The sequence below is a fragment of the Rattus rattus genome, chromosome 10 (genome assembly GCF_011064425.1).
Source record: "Rattus rattus isolate New Zealand chromosome 10, Rrattus_CSIRO_v1, whole genome shotgun sequence".
NCBI classification, from domain to species: Eukaryota; Metazoa; Chordata; class Mammalia; order Rodentia; family Muridae; genus Rattus; species Rattus rattus.
In genome coordinates this window covers 33301885-33327573 of record NC_046163.1, presented here as the reverse complement: position 1 = coordinate 33327573, position 25689 = coordinate 33301885, and the positions used below count along the sequence as shown (strand labels likewise).

The window sequence follows — 25689 nt, the reverse complement described above, 5'->3', positions numbered from 1 at the left end:
AGTACTTTTTATTGGCAGCTTGTGCCCGCCCCCAGGCGCCCTGATTGGCTGGCCTAGGCCTGGAACCCCGTGCCCATCAGTTGCTGTGCACCGGGGCCCTGAGACCATTGGCCCAGGAGCCGTGAGGAACCGCGGGGTGGGGCGAGCGACCCAGAAGAAAGAAAGAGAAAGGGGAATGGGGGAGGGGAGGCAGCGGCGGCTGGGGGTGCCGGGGCCGAAGGTGCTGTGCGCCTTTGCAGCACGCGTTCTTTAGCGACCTCTGGACCCTCGGACCCAGGCTGAGACTGTCTCAGCGTCATTTGGCCTTGGTCCTTTGCTACTTTAACAGTACAGAGGTTTTCGGAGAGATCTGTCGGTGAAAATCCAGAACCCCAGAAGAGAATTTTACCCATTGTTGAGCGAGCCAGAGACAGACAGGATTCCCGGAACCTGGAGGACCCCATGTTCCTGGCTTCCTGACTGGGTTTGGGGGATGTGATCAGGCTGTGATTTCACGGTTTAAATACAAGTGTGACGTTTCTATAAAGAGGAATTTTGAGGACCATAGACTGACTGACGTTGCCTTGTGTGTCTCGCAAGTCTCTGAGCCTCTCAGTGCCCTGAGTTCCTTAGATCTGCAAAATAAAGCAGATGGAAGGACTTTCAAAGCGGCCCACCAGACTTGAAGTCAGGATGCAGACCGTGTGCTAAAGAGTGGTGATGGCACATACCTTTAGTACTAGCACTCAGGAGTCAGAGGCTGGTGGATCTCCGGAGTTCGGGGCCAGTCTGGTCTACAGAGGGAGTTCCAGGACAGCCAGGGTTTCACAGAGAAAACGTGTCTCAAAAAACAATAAGAAAGCAAGGGAAGGGGCTGGGGATTTAGCTCAGCGGTAGAGCGCTTACCTAGGAAGCGCAAGGCCCTGGGTTCGGTCCCCAGCTCCAAAAAAAAAAACCAAAAAAAAAAAAAAAAAAAAAAAAAAAAAAAAAGCAAGGGAAGAAAGAAATCCCTGGTTTTGCTTCCTGTTTGTTTTTAAGTATGTGGGGAGCGGGGCAGGGGCGGAATGAGTTTCTCTTTCCTTTCTTAACCCTGCAGTGTTGGCTGAGATAATGTGTAAACACTGAGACAAACTGAAAATGTGCACAGAAATTACCTGTAAAAATAGACATGGCCCATATATTATTAATGCTACGTTCTGAGCAATCTGTGTCTAGTACATGAAATCTACCTCATGTCCGGTCTTTATTATATGTTTTCAGGAGCCCTGGTGTTTGAGATGGAGATTTTCTAACACCAGAAATCCATGCTCTTGGTGCCTTTGGAAAGAGGAAGGGATGGAGTTTGTTCTTCTGGTTATGTTTTGCACCACAAATATGAAAAAGAAATGTTGCCTGTGACCACACACACATAGCTCGGCCTCTTAAGTCAACCTCTGTCAACTCCCCTAAGTGTGTCTAACACTGTGGCTCACAGAAGCTGCATCCACCTCAAACGGGCTTTTTGGTATGCTTTGGACCAGAAAGACACCTTGCAAATCCAGTGTCCTATTCAGCTGTGTGAAGCGTTCTACTCGCACGGCGTTCGGCAGCGGGGTTTCATATCAGGCAAACCCAAGTCCAGATTCGTACCTCACCTCTTGCCACCTTGATTAATAGCCAAATTAATAACTACCCAAGCTCTCTTAGCATTTGTAGCAGTGGGAACTGGACCATGAAGAGTATTAGGAAAACACTGTCATCTCACAGGGCAGTATAAGCTGGAGAGACTGGATCATTTCTTTCCATGGTTAGTCTCTCTCTGTGTATGTGTGTTACTTGTTGCATCCATGTACACAGAGGTCAGAGGCTGACTTTAGGGTGTCGTCTTCTGTCACCCTGTCACTCTCCACTTTTTTTTTGAGACAGGGTCTTTCATCGACCCAACTTATTAGACTGGCTGTCTGGTGAATCCCAGGGATTATTCCAGAGCTTGAATACGTTACCTGCATTGTGGCTGACTTTTTACATGATTGCTGGGAATGGACTCGGGGGCCCTCAACTGAGCCGTGGCACTCTGAAATGCAGCTTCCTGCCTTCGTATCACACTGTGCCACTATTTTTTACTTAAGGAAGTAAGGGGTAGACCCAGCAATGGGGTTAACTGTCTTCCCATTTCTTTTAACTCTTCAGCTTGGGGGTTGGGAAAGGGATCATCAGCAGGGAGAGATGGTGTTCTCATGTGAGAAGACAGTGTGAGTTTCAGATGGCAGCTTCAAGTCATCAAATAGAGTAGCCTTCAGCAGTCTTCACCAGGGTCCAGAATGAGGCCGGGGGATCTCAGTAGAAAAGGTGATAACCCTGAGCAAATGTGTGGTTTTTCCTGGGTTTCTTGCATTTCCGCCACAGGAGTGCTGGCTTCCCTTCCTAGACACGTTAACCTCTTTTGCTGCTTATTCTCCTATACCCCACCCCACCCCCAAACAGTTTCCAGACTGAGTGTTCGATAAACACGAATTGACCACACAGAAACAGCGGCAGCATCAAGAGAACATTTGCTCTGTTTCCAAGAATAGAAGCAGGCTTGCTTTGATCCTTCCATGTGACCAGGAACATCTCATGTGACCACTGACTTTCAGGGGTAAACAAGAAGCTTTGCCCCCTTGGTCAGCCCCACATGTGTTTCAAACAACCAAAGCAGGACCCCAGACAAGTCCAAGGACTGGACCGGGGAACTTTGAATGGACGGTGGCAGAAGAGTCCTTTAACCGGTGTGCCCTCTCAAAAGCCACCTGTACTCTTAGAGAAGTTAAAAGAACAGCCTGTCCCTCCACTTCGACTTTGATATGTCTCTCTGCGTCCTTTCTTCTCCCCTAAATGGCCACTGCCTCCATTTTCTGCCCCCTCCGTAAAGGGCGGCAGGGCAATTGAACTTGTGAACTTTCAGTCTAGGCCCACACAGTAGCCAGGCTAATGGGGTTCTGATGACAAGTGCTTTGAAGTTGAGCTTCTCACTGAATTGAGTTCCTCTCGCCCTGAAGGTGGGTGGAGTGGGAGAGCAATATAGCAGGGAAAGAGCTTGGATCAAATTTGCAGAAGCAGCCCAGAATGAAGCCTGTTCCATCAGTGGTGCGCCGCTGCCTAAACCGATGGCTTTGTCTTGAGCAGGCTGTCCTGCCCTCTTACACGTTCTTTCTCTGCAGCTCCGAAGCTCTTCACCTAGTGTCCTAAGAGGACAGCTTGCACGGTTTACCTTGCACCCATGATGCAAAGTTTGGGATATTGGCTCCACTGAACCCAAAACTTCCACCGTAGCACGCTGCTGGGGGTGGAGTCTGCCGCCCATGCGGCTGATATCAGTGAGCAATCTTGGTTCTTTAGAAACCCAAACTAGATCTGGCCAAAAGAATAGAGCAGAGCATAGCAGATGTTTAAGCTGAGCAACCCCCCTCCCCCCCCCAAAAAAAAAGAAAGGAGAAAGGGAGATCACTGGGAGTCGGTGGGGAAAGCTGTATTAAGTCAGCCATTCTAACTTCACTCTGAAAGAAGGAAGGACCAGCTTGCCCATGAATTTGACGGCCTAAGATCAGGCTGGAGATGGAGTTTCCTTTGCACGGCTCGACCACTCAGTCTAGATACCCGTCAGTCTGGGAGAAGACATTCAAAGTTGGAGTGTCAACTTCTCCCCAGATTTGGGTTTGGTCAATGCTCGGTGAAGATAATCACACAGAGGGAGCACCCATTTCTCAACCTGCACATTAGCGGAAGGTTTGGGTCTGTTTGAGCTCTACCTCAAAGCTTGCCTCTGCTAGGAAGGCCTGTGAAGGGTTTGGGAAGAACCAAGTTCATCTGTCAGAGCGTGGGAAAGCGGGGCTTCCTCTCGAGACTTCGAGAGCTACCACCGCCGCCACCACCCGGCTTAGAGAAACGATGACTTTTGAGTAAGTTTTCACTTACAATCGTCGGACACTAATTAACTTAATTGATTTACTGTGTGTGTGACGAAGGGGCACACATGTGACATCAGGGCACAGCTTTCAGGAGTCAGTTTTCTCCTCCCGCCATGGATTCCGGGACTAAGCCTGTCAGGTTTGCACAGTGATTGATGCCTTTACTCACTGAGCCACCTCACCGGCCCACACATTTTTGCTTTTATTTCTCAGTGTACATACAGCTCTGTTTTTGTTAACCAGAGAGCACCTAGATGGTTTAGAGCCTTATTGGAGCCTCCTTGAAATTTTAGGGGCCCGTGGTAGAAACATTTCTTGGGTTGAAATGTGTCCTTTAGCTGGTGCTTTTCTCAAAGGAGTCCACAGCTGGACCCGCACATGGCCTTTTATCCCTCACCCCTGACCCCATTAGCTGGTTTGGATCTCTGTTGATTTCATGTTTGTCAATTTTTAACTGGAAACACACAGCCCTATGGTATGTATTTTGGATTCTTGGGCAACATTTAGCCTGCTCCTGGACTTTTTCTCTCCTCCCCCATATCTTCCTTTTCAAACTGTTTTTTTTTTTTTTTGAAAGGCTTGTTTACTGGGGCTGGGGAACGAAGTGCTGGGACAGAGCTATGGTGACATAGTGCCCTCTGGTGGTAGCTTGTGAGAATTTCAAACGTCTCCCCAGAAGGCTTGAGCGTGAAGGGTTTTTTTTTTTTTTTTTTGCCTCTTTATTATATATGATAAATTAATAGTGCCCAAGTGCTTTGCCTACGTTGGCTGTTTGAGAGATATTATACTCATATCACTGCCTGATTACTGGACGTTTGTCATAAAACTTAGTTTTCAGATGCCCAGAAATGGGCAGCCAACTCGGCTTGCTCCTCACCCCACATCATCGTGCAAGGAAGGTGGACAGAAAAGAACTCTGAAACACTGACTGAGACGAGTCTAGGAATGAAGGATAAAGGGAAAATGGATTCAAAGGCTTGATCCTAAACAAGCCTTATCCTCAGCCCTCACTTGGATCTGAGCCCAGAAACATAAGCCAAGCCAACAGTCGAGAGTACGCCAGACTTTATTCTTAGGGGGATGGGATCTGGGCAGAAAGTCTAACGTGACTTGTCCTTTAGGGGCGTCTCAGGTATTTACACTGTGCCACTTTTCCTCTACCAGGATCTCTGGTTGGCCTCACCCACTCTCCCTCTGCTCTTCTTCCCCTGAGATCTTGTTTAATCTTGAGGATAACTTCCTTCATCGCCATTAGGGAGGGACTGATACTCTTATTATTATATTACTCACTCTGTAGCCTAGGTGACACTGTCAGACCTGAGTCGGACACGAGGCTTAAATCGCTGACTTATCTCTGGCCTCCAGCAAGTGGACCCACAACAGCAGGTTTTCTAGAGTTTCCTTAGAGAAATCCATACGATTATAGCAAAAATAGCAAAAGCAGGAGTGTGGCTCTGTGGGCGAGCGCTAGCAGGCTTGGGTCTCGCCTTAGTACTGAACAACACAACCAAAGCACCACTACTAGCAACGAAACTTAGTTCCTAAGACTAAACAACTTAGGAACACATTCTGTGTCTTTACTCTCCCCAAGGACAAAGAAAAACGAGCAAGATGATGACCTCAGACTTGAGGAGGGTTGAAACTGCCCAGAGATTGGCAGAGCCCCTTACCTGTTGTGTAACACAATGAGAAGGAAGGATGGGTGGGGGTGGGAAGCGGAACTAGATGAACCTTTACTAATCAGGAGCTGCCATACGGTTGGAATACACACGAGGAATTGTGTAACTTGGATACAGCAAAGCCCTTACTCTGAAACCTACGTATCAGGGAAAGAAGAAGTCCCCAAGGGAAATTATTTCAAAACCAGGACAAAGTCAGACATGTCAGCTGTTTAGGGAAAATAACGTTGAGTTCCTGCAAGTGCCCCAGTGCTAGAACAACAAATTCCATTTGAGCTCTCTGAGAAACCTGCCTCGTGGGTGCTCACTGCCTCGGCGGCAGAAGGTTACAGTCCGTGTGACGCGTGAAAGACAAAATGGAGACGATAGAATGGCGTGTGGGATTCGAAAAGTTGCAAAACCCAAGGATAAGTTCCGCGTGTAAGGGGGGTAAAGAAAGCTTTTGCTAGAGTATATATACTAAAACACAGCGTCGGGAAGGCACCAAGCATGGGAATTCTATAAAATATTGGATAATGTAAATTCATGCGATTATTATATTATTTTTAAAATGACTACGTAAAATTTGAAATGAAGCCTATCATTAAAGATCAGGGAAGAGGCAGTAAAAAAGGAAAGGTGAAATTTACTTATTTCTGAAATATAGGATTTACCCCAGCTGATCTCGGATCCAATATGCAACCAAGTATGATTCTGAACTCTTTCTTGATCCTCCTGCCTCTGTCTAGCTGGCAAGGATTGTACGTATGCTTTTTTTGTGGTGCTGGGAATTGAACCCAGGACTATGTACATGCTAGGCAAGCATTCTGTCAACAGAGCTTTAATCCCTGTATCATATCCACCTTTAATACCAGTGCTCAGGAAGCAGAGGCAGGCAGATCTCTGAACTTGAGGCCTGCCTGGTCTACATATATTGAGTTCCAGGCCAGGCAGGGCAATGTCATGAGATCCTGTGTAAAAAATAAAACAATACAAAGAATCAATCTACTTTATCAGAATGAGACAACCGATTCCAGTTTTGAGCTGTGAGGAATCTTTATTCCCTCAGGTGAAGCATTCAGAGAAACAGCTCTGAGTACAGAATTCTGGGCTCCTCTCTCCAACACCATTCTGCTTCACACACACCCTCCACCACCGGTTTTGCTTGTGTGTGAACCTATCCCCCAGTCTTCTTCCCATCCTCTTCTTAAGTCCCATCATTCTGGGGCCTCTTCTCCTTAGCATTAACTGCAGGCTCAGAGACAGGGAGTGCAATGGCTGACAGGGAACCAACTACCATCCTCCAGGGCCGTTACCTTCACCAAGGAGCAAAGGGTACATTGCAAGTGCCCAGGAGAGCCCACAGGAGGAAGATGGCATGGTATTCTAGGCTCTGTCACAGGGAGAGCTCTTTGAAAGGAGAGGAGCCTGGTCATCTCTGTCCTGCTGCTCTGCCTTCTGCAGCAGCTTGTAGAAGGTTCCTTCAGAGCTCTTGTGAAACAGCACTTCCTTGAACCCCATCGGTATCAAGCTGGGTCTGTAACAACGGTGCCAAAAGGAAGAGATGCCATAGATTCCCAGCATGCATAAGGCGTTGATCATCACGTGCCAGCAGAAGAACGTGGTGATAAACATGATGTCACTGATGTCATCATCCTCCCACGGGAAGCCAGAGACTGGTCTAAACAGAATGAAGGCTGCCTGCATCAGCCATGAGCCCATTGTCAGGAACAGGAAGGTCTCTATCACCCAGAGGTGGACCATCTCAGGAGCCCACAGCTCAGCGGTCAACACCAGCATCAGCAGGAACACCACCAAGATGAGGAGAGAGTGAACCTGCAGCTCCACCCCAGATGAGTCTTTAACGTGGGACACCAGCAGCAGCAGAAGCACGTAGACACCCAGCACCGTGGCGCCTCTTTCTAGAAGCACCAACCTCTGCTTCAGCACACTCTTGCTCACCACTTCCACACAGCCATCAAGGGTGAGGAGGATGAACATGGTGAGGTGCTGCCACTCCTTGGGGTACATAAACCTTGGTGGTATCAGTTTGGTCATAAATGTCAGCCCTTCATCAACACAGTTGAGCTCATAAACTATCAAGAGGGAGCCACTCACAACCTTCAACCAGCCCGCATGAGCTATTTGCCACAGCCTGGCCCATTTCCCCTTATTCTTGGAAAGGTAGGAAGGATACAGGAGAGAGTCGTTGAGTATCAGAGCTCTGGAGACTATTATTGCTTGATACAGACCATAGAAGACCAGAAACAAACCTGGAGATATATGGCCAATAAAGTCTCCCATTGAGCTATTAATGTAAAACTCAGGTAAACGCTCCAAGTTCTGGGCTATGGGAAGACTTGTCCTCCACTTAGTTTTATCACCTCACTTCACCCACTGCTCGCCACAGAGGGGAAATGTGTCTCGAGATAAGCCTACACAGTTGGCAGGGATGTGGCCTTCTTGTCCTGTTCTACTCTGGTGCGCTGGGAACTGAGTGGGTTCTTGGGGGGCTTCTCCGTATCTCCTGAGCACCTTTGGCTCATGCTTGTCCCTGGCTCAGGCTTCCTTCCTCTCATCCTGTCAGGTGCTCAGTGGGAAGGAGAGGAAGGAAATGGTGGGGCGGGTTGCACAGAGAAAACCTGTGCTCGATTATACTCCCAAGTGCCGGCTAGTAGTTCTCAGACCTAAGTTCGGTCTACTTGTAAAGGAGGATGCCTTTGTTACCAGCACAAACACAGAAACATTTAGATAAGAGACATATAACAGCATCTACCTGGTTTTTCTAGCCTTCTGTAGTAGACATTACCTTGAAGATCACCTAGAGAGTTCCCTCTCCTCCTCTTCCACCCTCCTCCACCCCTCTCTGACTACCAAACCTGCGGAGGTACAGAGATGGTGGCGAAACTAAGCTTGAGTGAAGTTTCCCAGGATTCCCACACGGCTCCAAGAGAAGGTCGGCTACAGGTGGAGTTCTCACAAGTCTGAAGAAGGCAAGAGCAGACAGTGACCCAAGCACACTGACAGAGCACGGTGCCAGGCACCACTGCCACCCCTACTTTATTATTCACCTGTTAGGTTACTTCCAGGGGTGGTGAGCAGGTGGACCTGGAGCTCCCCTTGATTCTCCTACTGTCTACCTTCCCTTGAGGGGTGACGTGGCGAGAGGCAGGTGCTGGCTCCAGTTGATCTTGAAATTACTACAGGCCCACCACACAGCATGGCAGCAACACCCTTCCCTAGGCTTCCTCACCAGCTTCCACAAATATGCAAAGTCTGCCCTTTAAGAAGACATCTACTTCCTATATCATCCTGAATCCCTCTGCTTCCATAATCTAGTTAGAATATGAGAAGTTAGAGATTGTCCCTAAAATGTGGATAATATCAGCAGGAGTGACCCCAGCAAGCTGGCATTAGCCATTTGGCGTGTACTGGGAAACAGTTCACCTGCCTCATTTCTCTCTGATACTGGTTAATGGTCAGTGAGCATGGTCAGAGGGGATTGTGGAGAACAAAGTGCAGGAGATTAGAAGTATGTGCATAAAGCCCTGGCTTCATTGCAGAGGGTGCATGGAATAGGAGTTTTCTAGGGAGACTCTGTGTCCTGAGTGACATAGTCATTTACCTTCACACTACCAGCAACTGTAAAACGGAGGCCACCACCCCTGTACGATAACAGTACCCAGGTAGGGAGGAAGGACGTTTACACTCAACACAGCGCCCGCCTGAGTCCTCAATTCCTATCCAAATAGGATGTTCCTTAACTTCTGGTGGAATCCCATCCTGATAAACCTCTCACTGCACGTGTGACCCTAGCCTACAGAACACAGGGCTGAGGGGACAGTTCAGTTGGTGAGGTGCTTGCCACCCAAGCATGAGAACCTGAGTTCAATCCACAGAACCCATGAAAAAAAAATGCTTGCATGATGGTTTAGTACATGTAAATACTTCAGAAGCAGAGACAGGCAGATCCCGGGGGACCGATGGTCAGTCAGCCTATCCAACTTAGTGAGCTTCAGAACAATAAGAGAGCCTGCCTCAAAGAACAAGATGGGTGCTGAAGAGATGGCTCAGTGTTTAAGAGCACTGACTGCTCTTCCAGAGGTCCTGAGTTCAATTCCCAGCAACCACATGGTGGCTCACAACCATCTGTAATGAGATCTGGTACCCTCTTCTGGTCTGCAGGCATATATGCAGGCATAACAAATAAAAACTGAAAGAAAAAGAAAAAAAGGAAGGATGTGCCTCTTGAGGCAGCAGATGGGGAAGAGCATCTTCAGGGTAAGGCTTGGTCTTCTGAGATATTTAGGGTTGCTGTATAATACTAAAACATTTTCCTGCCTGAAGTCTAAGTCACTTAGCTCAGGTAACTGATCTGCCTGTCTGAGTCCCGCTGAGGCCAGAAACTGTTTAGCACCTCCTCATAAGACAGCAGGGGGTAAGTGAAGAGATTTATTGCCGGTGCTCCTTTTTCTGGCCAGGCAGTCAGAAGCTCTTCATCGGCTTGGCTGGTTAAGTCTTTGTGAACCAGAGAGGAAGGAAAGGAAAAGAATTAAGATGCTCTGTACAGGAAAACATGCACAGGCACATATACTTTCGAACACTCATACACCCACACTCTGGCCAGGCCCGACTGTCACAATCAACTCCACAAGTATTCATGCATGCTTTCATACAGACACATATACCCTACACACAAAGATAGGGACAAACGGGCGGATGGATGGATGGATGGATGGATGGATGGATGGATGGATGGATGGATGGATGGGGCAAAGCTCCCCAAGCAAACCATTTAACCAACAACCAACCACTTTATTTCTTTTCTCTGGTCATTTTATAACTTCTTAGAGGAAAAAGTTCTCTAGAAAATTACCTCAGAGAGAAAATGTCACATAGACTGTTACAGAAGGATATTGATATTAAGTTCAAAGCCGTGTTTCATTATTATAACACGCTCACTATAAGTTGAAAGCAACAGTTTTTACATGGCCTCGCCCTATCACAGTACACACCTAGGACTCTATCCTTAGATCTAAATGTTTTTCCTTGAACACAAAATTGTCCCAAGTCTATTTCTCTTTTTAGTGCAATTATGAAAGCTCACTGTATTCCTTACTATGCAGCATTTACTTATTATTACAAGGAGTGGGCACATTCTCTTCTTGATTCTAACCTTATTGCATCTTTCTTTTTTTATTTTTGTTTTTTGTTTTTTGGTTTTTGGTTTTTTTGGAGCTGGGGACCGAACCCAGGGCCTTGTGCTTGCTAGGCAAGCGCTCTACCACTGAGCTAAATCCCCAACCCCTTATTGCATCTTTCTAGCAACCAAGACCATGTCTAAAATTATTTGAATCAAATCAGGAATTCTATAGACTCATTATCTGTTTGTCTATGCAGCATCTCTACAAGATAGTCCATTTTTGTAATTCTGCAGAGATCTGCTCAAAAGGGTGGGCTAATACCTAGTGATAGTTACATATTTAATAATAACATGAGACACGTATTAATAGAAGGAATCTTTCCCAAAATGAATTTCTCCTGGGCCTTGCCTACTGGAGCAAATCCACCATGGATTTTAACCTAAGGAGGACTCATCTCAGGAAAATCACCTGCTAGGTATTAGCTTCTCCTATGATGGCTCCAGACAGTGCCTAAGGAGCAACACCCAATATGGCCTTCACATACACCTGGGCACATGTAGCTACGTATATATACCCACACGCGCCACACACACCACAGAATGACATCAGAGCTACCAAGTGCACTGTAGGTATCATTATATGATCTTGTGATTTAAAACTGACTAGGGGCTGTCGGTCTACTCAATGTTGAAAAAGAAAATCCTAAAATCAGCCCTTGCAAGACAGGGTCTCTGTATTCTGTTCTTTCTCAGTGTGGCTTGATGTCAGAAAACGGAAACATCTCCTTCTGCCCTTAAAGATGCCAGCCATTCAGATCGCCTCTGCCTGCCGAGATATTTTGGTTAGCTGGGGAAATGGGTGTGAAGACAAATAGAAAAATAGTGCTTCATTCTGCCTTCTAAATGGACCCACCTTATTTGAGTTTAAAATTGCTTAGCACGCAATCACTGTAGGAAAATCAGGGAAGCTACACAAGCAAAGGAATGCTGTAAATCGCTTTTGTTCCCAGCTCCCCTCCTGATTACAGGGAGCTGTTGCTTCTCAATAAACTTTACTTATTTTCCTTTCAAGAAATAAAAATCACCTGCAACCTTACAATCTTCGTGACCGTTGTCACCGATGAGGTGACAAGCAAGCAGAAGATGAATCTGTATATTTGTCTGGAGGTTAGAATTTGGATTCTACTATTAGCTCTCTCATATATCTGTCAGGGTCCTACTGTGTAGCTCTGGCTAGCCTGGAACTCAACATATAGACCAGGCTAGCCTTGAACTCAGAGATCTGCCTGCCTCTGCCTTCCAAGTGCTGAGATGGAAAAAGGGGTGGTGGTGGAGGGGGAGGAGGAGGAGGTGGAGGAGGAGGAGGAGGAGATGGAGGAAGAGAAAGAGGAGGTGAAGGAAGAGGAGGAGGAGGTGGAGGAGGAAGAGGAAGATGAGGAGGTAGAGGAGGAGGAGGTGGATTGGACTTCATTTTCTGTGAAGTGGAAGCAAAGGAGGTATGGGAGTTGCTATGTAGAGGTGAGCAGTGACTTCTCCTTTGGGTGAATTATGGGAAATACCAAGCAAGGCACAGCTGAGTGCTCAGAAGGAGGCCATTCAAAGGGAAAAGCAATAGTGACACATCTGAAATTAACCAGGGGAGGGAGGGGACTCCTTGGTTCTCTTCAGTTCTTGTGTTCACCGTGGAAGAAGCACAGAACTCTTGTTCTGAATACCTTTAAGGCCAGGCCAGGGCCTGTGGGAATAGGGTCCCATGTAGCCCAGGCTTGCCTCAAATCCAAGTCTAACCAACAACAGGCCTTGAACTTCTGATCCTTCTGGTTCTCTCCCGTGTGCTGGGATCTCAGGCATGCACCACCAGACTAGGTTTATGTGATGGCCAGAGAGCACACCCTGGGCTCCATAAACATCAGGCAAGCACATTACCAGCTGAGCTACATGTCCGCCCTTAATGTTGCCTCTCATCTGCCAGGGCTGTGGTAAGATGGGAGCTTCAGAGCTTACTCCCATCCGGCACTCATTTCTCCAGCCGTGCCTGACAGCTGTAACGGGAGCATCAGTGGTCAGAGGGAGATGGACAGCAGCCCTCACCTCACAGCATCGAGAAGCTGGAACCAGGCATGTATGCAGGGCACTCTTGTCCCTCTGAAGCTCCCATCTGGGCTGATCAGATCCCCATTTTGGCCCAACATCAAAGAACTCAGACTGCTTATTAACACACGAGCATCCTGATCCCAGGACTTCAAAGAGAGGACTGGTCCATCCCAAACCAGACCTGCCCACAGTCGTGTGGAAGGAAGGCCAGTATGGTGAATGATTTGCAGAACTTCCAGACAGCTCCACAGGCTGGGAACACAGAGTACCTGAGAACTTGTTCACTGGGGCCACTGGGCTGGCGACAAACCCGCAAGTGTCTATCATTATTCTATCTGCTCCACACTTAGACCCAACTCTTCTACCAGAGGGTCTCCACTTCCTGAGAGCCCCTCAAGTGGCTGGTGCCTGGAATCCTGCTGTGCGGGTGAGGGCATGTAAAGAGCTGGGTGATAAAGTTCTTACGCTCAGGCACACAATGTAGCCGAAAGTACAAAACAGTTTTACACACACGAATACCTCTAACACCATCTAGACGGTCTCTCTGCCGTAGAATTCAAATATTTTAAATTTGTGGATCCTCCTGCCTCAACCCCCTGAACACCGAGGTAACAGGCAAGTACCATCATGCCTGGCTTTCACTTTTCATTCAATTTTTAAATTGCTTTTTAAACGTCTTTAAATCACAAAATAAGTAGTAAATGTGTATTCCATAATTTCATCAGCCTCTCAGTCCCCAAACTGAACACGCTGTTCTAAAAAGTACTCAGTCACCCATATTGATAATGGTAACAGGAATATGGATCAATGACACAATCCCAACATAGCAAAGCCTACCCCTGTTGTCATGGCAACACCCTGGAATTCTTTTCTGTCGGGTATGGGGGACATCATTCAGGCAGTCAAGTCTAGCCCTTCCTAAAGTGTGGACTCAGAACCTGTCACTGACTTACACTACCGGTCCTCATCCTTGACTGCCTGCCCCAGCACCACTTCAGGAGTTAGGGATCTTTCCAGGAGTCTTAATTCTTCAACTCAGAAACCCTAAACCGTAAACCCCTAAATTCCGTGGGAGAAATTCAACCTTCTGTCCACCAAAGATTCTCAGTCCCTCCCACAGGGTGGTCTTGCTGGGAGCAGGTACACAGGTTATGTCTCCCAACCTCCCAGTGACAAAGTCTGGTCCGCCCAGGGATCTCTCATAATTCAGAGTCAACTGATTAGTGATTATTTATATGAGTGCGTGGGATGTAGATTAGTTGGTAAAGTGCTTGCATCGGGCTGCTTTGATTGCCAGAACCTCTTTAGAGCCACACTGGCTGTGCCAGGTAGTTCTCTATTCACTGCTGTTAGCTCGTGACGTAATGTATACCTTTTGTTTCTCCATTATATTGCTGATTTTTTACATGCCACCCAGAAAACAGCGCCTAAGGATTTTCTAATAGATTAATTTATTCCTCGGGCCTTTTGATAGAACGTGGAAGAAATTTATTTAACCATGTTTACAAGCGAGCCTCCACTGTGAGTTCACCTTTGTGAAGAAATTTAGTTGTAGAAGGCACGTTTCCGGGCTGGAGAGATGGCTCAGTGGTTAGGAGCACCGACTGCTCTTCCAGAGGTCCTGAGTTCAAATCCCAGCAACCACATGGTGGCTCACAACCATCCGTAATGGGATCCGATGCCCTCTTCTGGTGTGTCTGAAGACAGCTACAGTGTACTTATATACAAAGTAAATAAATAAATCTTAAAAAAAAAAAAAGGCACATTTTCTGACGGCTACTGGTTGAATCTTGCTCAAGGCTCTTGTCTTCTGAGCAATTTCTTCACTGCTATCTCAGGGAGGGGGCACAGAGGGGAACACATGGAAACCTAAATGGTAGATTGAAGAGTTATTCGATAAATACTTCTTACATAGGTATAAGAAAGGAGTAAGGAGGTAAGAGCTAGCTGGGTAGCAGATAGAATGGTTGCTGTCTCTAGGCTCCAAGGGACATAGAACAAGACTGGGAGAAATTCCTTACATGTGTGAGCATGAAGATTCATGAGTTGGCCTGATGCTGTTCATATTCTAATGCTAACATTGTTTCCTCAAGACCTGGCTGCCCCAGAGACAGACCCAGGTGCCTTGCCCCCAACTTATTTCTAATTGGTGAATAAAGATACCAATGGCCAATAGTTGGGACAGAAGAGACATAGGTGGTCTTTAGGGTTCCTGGGTCTTGGTGAGGGGTATAGGAGTTGGAGGAGAACCATAAAGGAGAGAAAAGGTGAAGGAGAAAGGAAAAACCACCATAGGTCAGGTGAGTCTATGGAAATGTGGCCCCGAGGGCTGGCCATTTGGAGTTAAGAGCAGCCCAGATAAAACATAGTAATAACTCAGTTAGCTATAGGAAAGCAGACTCTAATAACATAGATATCTGCACTGCGCTTGTGCTGTTTAAGGCTTGTTGTAAATATAAAGGTTGTGTGTGTGTCTCTTATTCAGGAACTAAATGGTCAAAGGCGAGATAGAAATCCTGGATTGGGATTTAAAATTTACACAAGACTCAGGTTGAATGGTGGCTCACAAACCGATAAGTCCTAAAACCCAGCCATTGTACAAGTGTCTTTTTCTTTAAAACTCCCTTTCATGCCTAGTTAAGAGTCTCGAAATGGGATCATCCTGGTTTTCATGTAAGTCATTAGTCTAGTAGCAGGTGTCCTCAAAACAACAAAAAACAAAAACAAAAACACAGAGGGAGATTTAAAGTACAAAGACACATAGACAGTGTCTTAGTAGTCTCTAGCGTCACAGAACTTATGGGTAGTCTCTTTATAGTAAGAGAATTGGTTGATGACTTACAGTCTGTGGTCCAACTCTCCAACAATGGTCAGCAGCAGCTGTGAATGGAAGTCCAAGGACCTAGCAATGGCTCAGTCCTACGAGGCAGGCAGGCAGGCAGGCAAAAAAGAAGCTCTTCTTTCCAATGTCCTTATGTAAATCTCCAGCAGAAGGTGTGCCCCAGATTAAAGGTGTGTACCACCACGCCTGGATCTGGAACTTGCTTTGTCCCAGGTGACCTTGAACTCAGAGATCTCCATGCCTTAAGCTCCTGGGATTCATAGCCACTTTGCCTCAAGATCTCCATACCAAGATCCAGGTTAGAAACTTGTATCTCCCAGACTCAAGATCAGGATCAAAGGTGAGCCTTCCAAGTCTAGATTATAGTTCATTCCAGATATAGTCAAGTTGACAACAGGAATAGCCACTACAATTAGGCTGTTGTAGTTTCCCATTGAGGGACATGGTAGTACTAAGAGATGCCCTAAGGGATCTCCTGCACTCCAGACATAATCCCTACCTCCATTGTGGAGAGGCAATCCAATTTCCTCATGGTAATCTGGATCTATCACCCCTCCTAACACTGCTATTCCTTTCTTAGCCTGTTGGTTTAAGGGGTTTTGGTTTAAGGGGTTTAGAAGGCCAAAATGACCAAGGGGGAGTCTGAGCTTCCAGTTCAATGGAATGTTTGTTGTGACTCCGGGTAGAAGCCCTCCCCCCTCTGGAACCAAAACTTCCAGGCCAGCAGAACCTAGAGTTGTGGAAGCAAAAGTTTTCCTAGAGGGTCACTAGGAGTGATAGTGAGTGGAACTATTCCCTTTTCCACCCCTTGATTCCTGGACCCATGGATTCTGGCTATGGGAGAAACTGTACCATATATCAGATGCTGATTCAAAGCATATACTACCTTCTGAAGAACTCTGCCCCAGCCCTCCATGCTGCTGCCACCTAATTGGCACTGTAACTGTGTCTTTGAAAGGCCATTCCACCTTTCTATCAGACCAGCTGCTTCAGGATGATGGGGAACATGGTAAGACCAATGGATTTCATGATCATGGGCCCACTGTCGCACTTCTGTGGCTGTGAAATGAGTTCTTTGGTCAGAAGCAATACTGTGTGGAATACCATGATGTTGGATAAGGTATTTTATAAGTCCATGGATGGTGGTTTTAGCAGAAGCATTAGGTGCAGGAAAGGCAAATCCATAACCAGAATAAGCATCTACTCCAGTAAGAACAAAACACTGTCCTTTCCATGGAGGAAATGGTCCAATGTAGTCAACCTGCCATGAGGTTGCTGGCTGGTCACCTCGAGGAATGGTGCCATATCTGGGGCTCAGTGTTGGTCTCTGCAGAGGATGGTAGAGCTTTGCTCCAAAATCCTAAAGGTCCCTTCTATGATTGACCCACAGGGGCCTTCCAGAGGCTCCAAACAGCATCTCTATCTGCCTCTGACACCTTAAGTACCATTGGGTCAGCTGGATCATATGGTCCATGGTAGAGCAGCTGCACAGCAGCCTGGACCTGACAGTAATGCAAGGTAGAGACAGAGGCAGAAACTGGAGTGATGGGTCTACAAGCCAGGGTGTCAAAAATTGGCAACAGCCACCAGAAACCAAGACAATATGCTGCAGAGTCTTCTTTAAAGACTTGATTTCAGACTTCTAACACTCAGAGGTGCCAGGGCTTGCTGCCCAGTTTTTACTCTTTTCCCACCAGCATTGTGGCAATGCTGTGGTGTCCTGTGAAACCATTCCAGATGGTATCATGGTGACAGGACAAGTCAGTCACATGAGAACTCCTTGGCCTACTACTTACTTCTAGGTTCCTTTTGGGGCTCATTACTGTCCAAGACCTGTCATAGACGAGGGGGTCAGGTAGCTCGGTGATGTGCTAGCTTCCTAGGAGAAAGGACGGGATGGAAAAGAATTGGCTGTGTAATGAGTGCAGTTCATTTCTGTTGTATGGAGAGTAACCATAAACCTCCATCTCTTCGGAGCCATTTGGCCTTTTCTCAGTTCCTCAACTAAAGAGGTTTTTTTTCCCTCCCTCACTCTAAGTGTCCAGGATTGAGTGACAAACCATGTAGTCACTTTAGTTATAGTTGACAATTCAGTTATGTCACTATTTAAATAGAGGCAGGGCTTTCTATAGGATATGGTGAATCACATCGCCACAATCATCAAAATGAACTCTCTCTTTGACTGTCCTATAGTTCTCAACCTTTCCTGATGGCTTTTATGTCTTGGAGGTAAAATATGCCCTCTATGCTAAGGCTTGGTGCCCAGTGACACTATGTCAGGAAATTGGATACTCTGGTAAGCGGTGCCTAGCTGGAAGAAGTTGGCCACTGTAGGCATGGTGCCTCTGTCCTTTGAAAGGGATTTGTCCTGGCCTCCTTCCTCTTCTCTGCTTTCTGGCTGCCATAGTTAAACAGCCTCTCTCTGTCCTCCATGTCTTTACATGCTGCTTCACAATGGCCTAGAAACAAGGAAGCCAGATGCTCATGGACTAAAACCATGGGTCAAAAAAATAAATCTTCCTTCTTTTAAACTGTTTCTCCTCAGGTGTTTGTCAAATAGGTTAAAAGTATGACTAATACATAAAATTGGTACCAGAAATGGGGTCTTTTCTGTAACTGCCTTCCCATGTGGAAGGAAGCATTTGAAATTGTTCCAAAGAAGGATTTGCAAAAATTTAAAGATAAGGGCTAGATAAGCCTTAGAATGCATTTAGTTCACAGAACTGAGAAGACAAGAACACATGAAGCAGGCCTGGATTACATATGGGAATGAGGACTCTACTGTAGACTGGAGTGGAGGTCATGTACACTAAACTAGTGGTGACAACTTGGTTATTTTTGTATATGCTCCATACCTTGCCTTTTGACTGGGTCTCATCTAGCCAAGACTGGCCTTGGCTTCACGATGTAGCCAAGGCTGGATTAAAAATGTGTGCCACCATACCTGGCTTCTCTTCTTTCAAGTTCATAATTCTGGCTGGCAAACATTTTATTATTTAAGCTTTCCTATGGAGATGGTTCTAGTAACCATTCTGCTACATTCGGTTACATGCCGTGTGTGTGTGTGTGTGTGTGTGTGTGTGTGTGTGTGTGTGTGTGTGTGTAATAGATATAATAGGGTTATCAGCCACAGACTATAGTGAGAATTTTAGTTTCTTTTAAAAACACAGAACTATTATAATAGGTTTTGTTTTAATCCCAGGTGTGGGATATGGGGCTGCTTCAGATTATCCACAGCAAGTGACTGTGATTTGAAGGGGTTTTCAGGGGTGGAGAGGGTGGAAGAAAGAATAACCCACAAAGCACCCAAAGAACAGACAACAAGAATCTATCCTGGCTACTTTAAGAGAAGGGGTTTATTAAAACAGACTACTTTACAGTTATCATTGTGTAGGCTGGATGAGAGTTCCAGGTTAAGTCTGAAAAGACCGATGTCTGGCAGCAACTTACTATTGATTGACCTTAAGCTCATTCCTCTGCTGGCCCCATGGACCACCATGCACTATGGAGAAGCCAATTTGGTGAAAAAGAACCTTTAGATGTTGCCATCTTGGCCAATTCTGGGTATCAGAACCAAAGTCCGGTGTGGGTTCTGTTTCCTCATATTGCTTACTTTTAGATTGGAATCTTGAGACTGTATAAGCAGATGGGTCATGTGCCTTTATGTTAGCTAAGATTATTTTACTAAAATTAAATTCTACCGATGTCTTCCTTTACATTGCTCAGTCCAGATAGATACTTGGCAGAATGACCTAAAGGAGGAAAGCTTCATTTTGGCCTGCAGTATCAGGGGTTCAGTACATGGTTGCTGGGCCCTCGTGCACATGAACAGAACATCGTGGCAGAAGAAGACTGTTCATATCATGATGGACAGAAAGCAGAAGGTCCAGACAGGGACCAACGCCTGGACATGACTTTCAGAAGCATGCCACAGCTATCTACTTTGTCCATTGAGATTCCACCTCCTTAAGAATTTCACAGCTCCTGAGACAGTCCTGTAAACTCATCACGGCAAACTGTAACAACAGCCGGGAAGGTGGCCCTTTCAGTGTGGAACTGACAAGAAATGGAGTTGTTTGCTCAAACAATATTTGTATCTAACATTTTGACATGCTGTCACGCTGACTTTAAAAAATGTGGACCAGTTTCCATTGCTGCTTACACTGAAGGAGTCCCTCTCCCTACATTTTCTCCCATGATAAATAAAACTCCTTTAAGTATTTTGATAACGTGATAGGGAAAAAAGAGATCTCAGTTTATTAGACTCAGTTTCCTCCCAAATGAATTAGGTTAGAATTATTATTATTAGCAAGGCCTAGTGATACAGGCCTGTAACATTAGTTGTTCCAGAGGCTGAGGCAGGAAAACCACAAGACAAACCCTATAGGAAGAGTACAAGGTCAACCTAGACTACTTAGTGAGAGCCTAACCAAAACATAAAATAGAAAGTAAAATAAAATAAAAGTACCAGGAATTCAAGTAGGCTAGGGAGACATGGCTTAGTGGCTTAAAAGCTTATCTTGTTCTTACAGAAGATCCAAGTTCATCTCTCAGCATCCATGTCCACCATCGACATCTGCACTCGTGTGTGCATAACCTCATACAGATATAGACACATACACATTCCTAAAATGAACGATAGAAAACTGTGATCGAAGCAGCTGGGGATGTACCGCAGGGCCTGGAGTGCTTGCCTAACCTAACCCGCTCAAAATCTTGGCTCGATTTTCCCCATCACGATAACAAACAGAAGGACCATTGTAGTGGCTATTCCTGGTTGTCGACTATATCCAGAATGAACACAATCCAGAATTGGAAGGCTCAACTAAGATCCTGATCTTGAGGCCGGGAGATACAAATTTCTGACCTGGATCTTGGCATGGAGATCTTGAGACATAGCGGCTATGAATCCCAGGAGACTAAAGCAAGATCTCTAAGTTCAAGGTCATCTGGGACAAAGCAAGTGGTGATACATGACTTTAATCTGGGACATACCTTCTGCTGGAGATCTGCATAAGGAAGGACACTGGGAGAAGGAAGACCCTCTCTTCCTTGCCTGCCTGTCTCGTGGGATTGAGCAACTGCTAGATCCTTGGACTTCTGCTACTGCTGACCATTGTTGGGGAGTTGGACTACAGACTGTAAGTCATCAACTTCCCTTACTATATAGAGTCTACCCATAAGTTCTGTGACCCTAGAGGACCCTGACAAATACAACCACCAAAGATTACTGTTCTTTTGACATGTCTACTTATGTTTCTGTCTTTCTTGGGTTACCTTTCTTATTGTTGATATTTGAATACATCTATGTATTTGGGGAAAAAAATTCTTTTTGCCTGCTGTGTATGGTGAAAGCATTTCTTCACAGTGCTCCTGTTAACTTTTTGGTGTTTTGTTTTGTTTTGAGACAGGATCTCATTATATAGCATAGGTCGCCTTGAAACTCACTGTGTAATACAGGCTGTTCTCAAACTTGCAAGCTTCCTGCTCTGTTTCCCAAGTGTTATAGTTAACAACCACATGCTACCAGCTCTGGCCATAGGAAATTTAAATATAATTCTTATTGTTTTGTAAGTATTACATTTATTGTACAGTTACATATACATTTATCAAAACTCACACAATTTATTTTAAAATATATTTTTCTTTGACAGTGTTATATACATGTTTATAATTATTTTGACTATAATCACACATCCCGATTTCCTCCCCTCATCCTGCTCCAGCTGCCTCAGGAACCCTTCTTCTCTCCAATACACCCCCTCCTACTTTCAGTATGTTTTGGGGTAACCCACTGTGTGTAACTTAGGTTGCTTGCATGTATGTGAGTATGGGGTCATTTACTGGATCATGAGGAACTTGCCAGTGGCTACATCCCTGGAGGAAAAATATGACTCCCATTCCAACAGAAACTATTAGCTACCAAGAGCTAGCCCCTCACCTTTGGGTGAGCCCTCGTGCGTGTCCCTTCCCCATCCATTCTGAAATGTGGAAGGCCTCCCTCTAACTTGGGTAGGGCCTTCTGCAGGTAACCACAGCTGCTACAAGTTCATGAGAAAATGTGCAATCTTTCTTATTGCTCAAGAAAACTGTTCATGTCTTTTATTAAAACATAAATTCTTTCCAAAATGTATTTAGAGCCTGGTTACTCATTCTTAACCTTTGATCCATCTGAAGCCTCTTGCCAGCTGACAAGCAAGAATTCCAGAACAATCCACAACTCTACAACATGCGTGCGCGAGAGTGTGTGTGTGTGTGTGTGTGTGTGTGTGTGTGTGTGTAATGTATATAAATTTAACATTCCTTTTAGATACAGATGTTGTATGTTAACACAACAATGACGTAGGGCCAATTGTATTAATGTATGACTTTGGGTAGAGAATTGTACTAATGTATGACCTTAGGTAGAGGCCGTGCCTGGGAATTTCAAACAAAATAGCTTTGTGTACAGCAGACACCCTAACTTCCTGAATCCTTGCTTCTCAGACTTTTACCTCAATTGTAATCCTGTCAGGTACTCTTTGGGAACCTCCCAGAGATAAGATAACTGCAAACCCCACCAAAATCCTGTGTACGACTATTGGAAAAACATTGAGGAGTCTGAACCCTTTCTTGGGTTGGTCTTTCTTTGTGAGTGCCGTCTCTGAGAAGGCCATGCTCATGCCCTTCAGAGGTTTTTTCTCCTAATCCTTCTGTGTAAGCCTACATTAAAACATCGTTAGTAAGATCTGTGACTGGGAGTCATAAACAGTCTAGTCCTCAGATTCATCTTAGCCGTAAAGCCACTAATCATGGTTTGGTCAGAGTTGAGGCCTCCAATCTCTAGGATATTTTCCAGACTGCGGTGGGGGAACATCGCACATTCTTTAAAACAGTGGTTCTCTACCTTCCTAGGGCTGAGACCGTTTAATACAGTTCCCCGTTCTGTGATGACCCCCCACAACCATAAAATTATTTTTGTTGCTACGTTATAAATGTAACTTTGCTACCATTATGAATGGTAATAAAAATATGTGTTTTCCAATGGTCTTAGACAACCCTGGTGAAAGGGGATTTTTGACACTGTCCCCCCACCGGGGTCATGACCCACAGGTTGAGAACCACTGCTTTTTGGATGTCCTTGAATAACTGCACCATCCTATTTCTGCGAACTAAGGCGTCTTTGCCACCTGCTTTCTATCCATTCTGTTCTCTAAATCACACCTCCATCCTCAGCAAACAAGCCCCTGGGGCCAGACAACAGAATCATTTGAACCATATCCCTGTCACAGCCCTGACCATAATTCATTGCACAAATTCAGCTGTAGGAGTCTTTGACTTTCTCCTATGGAGAAAGAAATAAATACTTCTTGAAAGTCGGCACACCTCGGGAGCGCTGTGAAGTGATGGTGGAGCGAAGAACATCCTAAGCAAATCAGTGGATTTTACACACAAACAAGGAAGCCCATGATTTATTTACATTGTTAGAGTTCACAGAGTAGTCAGACAATCCACTTAGAAGGGAAAGAATAGGAAGCCCTAGAAGTAAACTTTATTAAGCACAAACTATATATGAAATATGTTTTTAAACTAATTTTTTAGTTGTCCTAGAAAATAACGGTTACAGTATAAAGTTCTCATATAGAAATATCATTGTACTTTGCTTATAATTACCCCCTCACCACGCCCCCATCTCTCCTCCTGCCTCTCTCTTGTTCCTTCTTCCACCCAAATCATTCCCCTATCAGGTAATAGCATATGACTCCAAAACATGCAAAAGAAGTTGGGTAACAATAAGCTATTTATATCAGTATGTTGCTTACTTGTAAAGGGCCACATTTTAGGTGATGAGACAAAACCTTCCCAAGAGAAAGACAGAGGAGAATGTGTTTATAGCATGTGACATGGATGTAGGAGAGGTGCTACGGGGACCCAGATCAAGGGAGTATGAGAATTTGGTGGAAGGGACCATTATGATCGTAACAGTATAGGAGAAGTTGATTCTTGTATAGGATCGTATACTATTCTATGTTGGACAGTATAGAAGAGCTGTGGTAAAAATGTGACCAACAACACGTTCAGTTGTTGGGAAAAGACTCACATATGAGGCACAGTGAATTATATCCTAGTAAGCTCTGGTGGAGCTGGCAGTGAATGAACCACTAAGCACTTTGCTTTGGTCTGATTAGGGGTCAGGAATAAGTATGGTAAAGGGGTCATGAGAAATTGGTTCATGGAAACTTAAGATACAGAAGTATCCATTACTTGTTTTTGAAACAATGCTGCTGTACCCACATTAAATGATACCCATGTGTCATAAATCATATGTCAATTCTTGTAATTCCATCCAAATGGAGTAATGAATTGTACTATATGTCATGCTGTCTCCACAGAGCATCTCCACTTTAGTTGGCCAACAGGGACACCCTCCACTGTCACATTCCTTGGCTAACTTAGAGCTGCATTAGAGCTGGAATCCCTGATGAACTCTGCCCCTCTTTTCAGAAGTTCCCTGCCGTTCTCTTCCCATGGTGGGTAGTTCTTATAGCCTACTCTTCTCAATACTCCTGTCCTCTCTCATTCCTCCTGAGTAGCCTAACCTAGACTATGTCACTTTTCCAGGTCACCCTTTTATGTTATAGGGTCAATGACCGGCGTAACAGTTGGGACCAACTACCATCCTCCAGAGCAATTACCTTCACCAAGGAACAAAGGGTACATAGAAAGTGCCCACAGGAGGAAGACAGAGTGGTGCATATGTCCAGGTACTGTAGGCCCTGAGTCACGGAGAACTCTTTGAAAGGAGAGGAGCCTGGTCATCTCTGTCCTGCTGCTCTGACTCCTGCAGCAGCTTGTAGAAGGTTCCTTCAGAGCTCTTGTGAAACAGCGCTTCCTTGGACCCCATCATCCTCAAGCCGGGTCTGTAACAACGATGCCAAAAGGAAGAGATGCCATAGATTCCCAGCATGCATAAGGCGTTGATCATCACGTGCCAGCAGAAGAACGTGGTGACAAACATGATGTCACTGATGTCATCATCCTTCCACGGGAAGCCAGAGACTGGTCTAAACAGAATGAAGGCTGCCTGCATCAGCCATGAGCCCATTGTCAGGAACAGGAAGGTCTCTAGCGTCCAGAGGTGGACCATCTCAGGAGCCCACAGCTCGGCGGTCAACACCAGCATCAGCAGGAACACCACCAAGATGAGGAGAGAGTGAACCTGCAGCTCCACCTTTGACGAGACCTGAACATGAGACACCAGCAGCAGCAGGAGCACGTAGATGCCCAGCGTGGTGGCGCCTCTTTCGAGAAGCACCAACCTCTGCCTCAGCACACTCTTGCTCACGACGTCCACACAGCCATCAAGGGCGAGGAGGATGAACATGGTGAGGTGCTGCCACTCTTGAGGGTACATAAACCTTGGAGGCATCTCTTTGTTGATCAACACCATCCCATCATCAAGACAGAAGACCACGTAAGACGTTAAGAGGGAACCCGTCACTATCTTCAGCCAGCCTCCATAAGATATTCTCAGCTTGGAACATCTGTTTTTACTCTTAGGAAGGTAGGAAACACACACAGGAGAGTCACTGACTACCATGGCCTTGGAGAGCAGGGTTGCCTGATACAGTCCGTAGAAGAAAATGTATAAACCTGGGTAGAAATGGCCGCCAAACTTCCCATTCCCCATGAAATTATAGATCTATCTGTATAAAAAGTAAAGAACGGAACTCAGGACTTCTCGGCCTTCCTCGCACGGGCCCATCAAGTTTTGGTTGTGTGCACGGAGGTATTTTTATCATCTCTTTCTGCCCACTTCTCTCTCCCACAGAACGGAAAGTTCTGGACAGGAGCCCTACGCCTTGGGTGAGGGGTGTCTCATCATCTCTTTCCCTTCTAGTCCGTGGTGAATTGAGCAACTGCTGCCAAAGGAGGGGGCATGAATATTTCTGAGCGAGCACCTGTGGGATCCTGTGCTCTCATTAGCTCTGCTTTGGGGCCCTGCTGGGAGCCTCTCCTCAACCCTGACCCTCACGGCTTGGTTTCTCCTGAGCCTGTTTAGTTCTT

General features: G+C 45.8%; 2 protein-coding genes across 2 annotated transcripts; both read right to left on the bottom strand.

The window, feature by feature from the left end:
• Positions 1–6608: 6608 nt before the first annotated feature.
• On the bottom strand, positions 6609–7867 carry LOC116911786 (transmembrane epididymal protein 1). Its single transcript, XM_032915781.1, has one exon. It carries the CDS (start codon positions 7865–7867, stop codon positions 6950–6952), a length of 918 nt encoding a protein of 305 aa, XP_032771672.1. The 3' UTR covers positions 6609–6949.
• A 16536-nt stretch (positions 7868–24403) lies between these two features.
• Positions 24404–25312, bottom strand: LOC116910876 (transmembrane epididymal protein 1-like). Its single transcript, XM_032914641.1, has one exon. The coding sequence runs from the start codon at positions 25310–25312 to the stop codon at positions 24404–24406; it is 909 nt and encodes a 302-aa protein (XP_032770532.1).
• Positions 25313–25689: the final 377 nt, after the last annotated feature.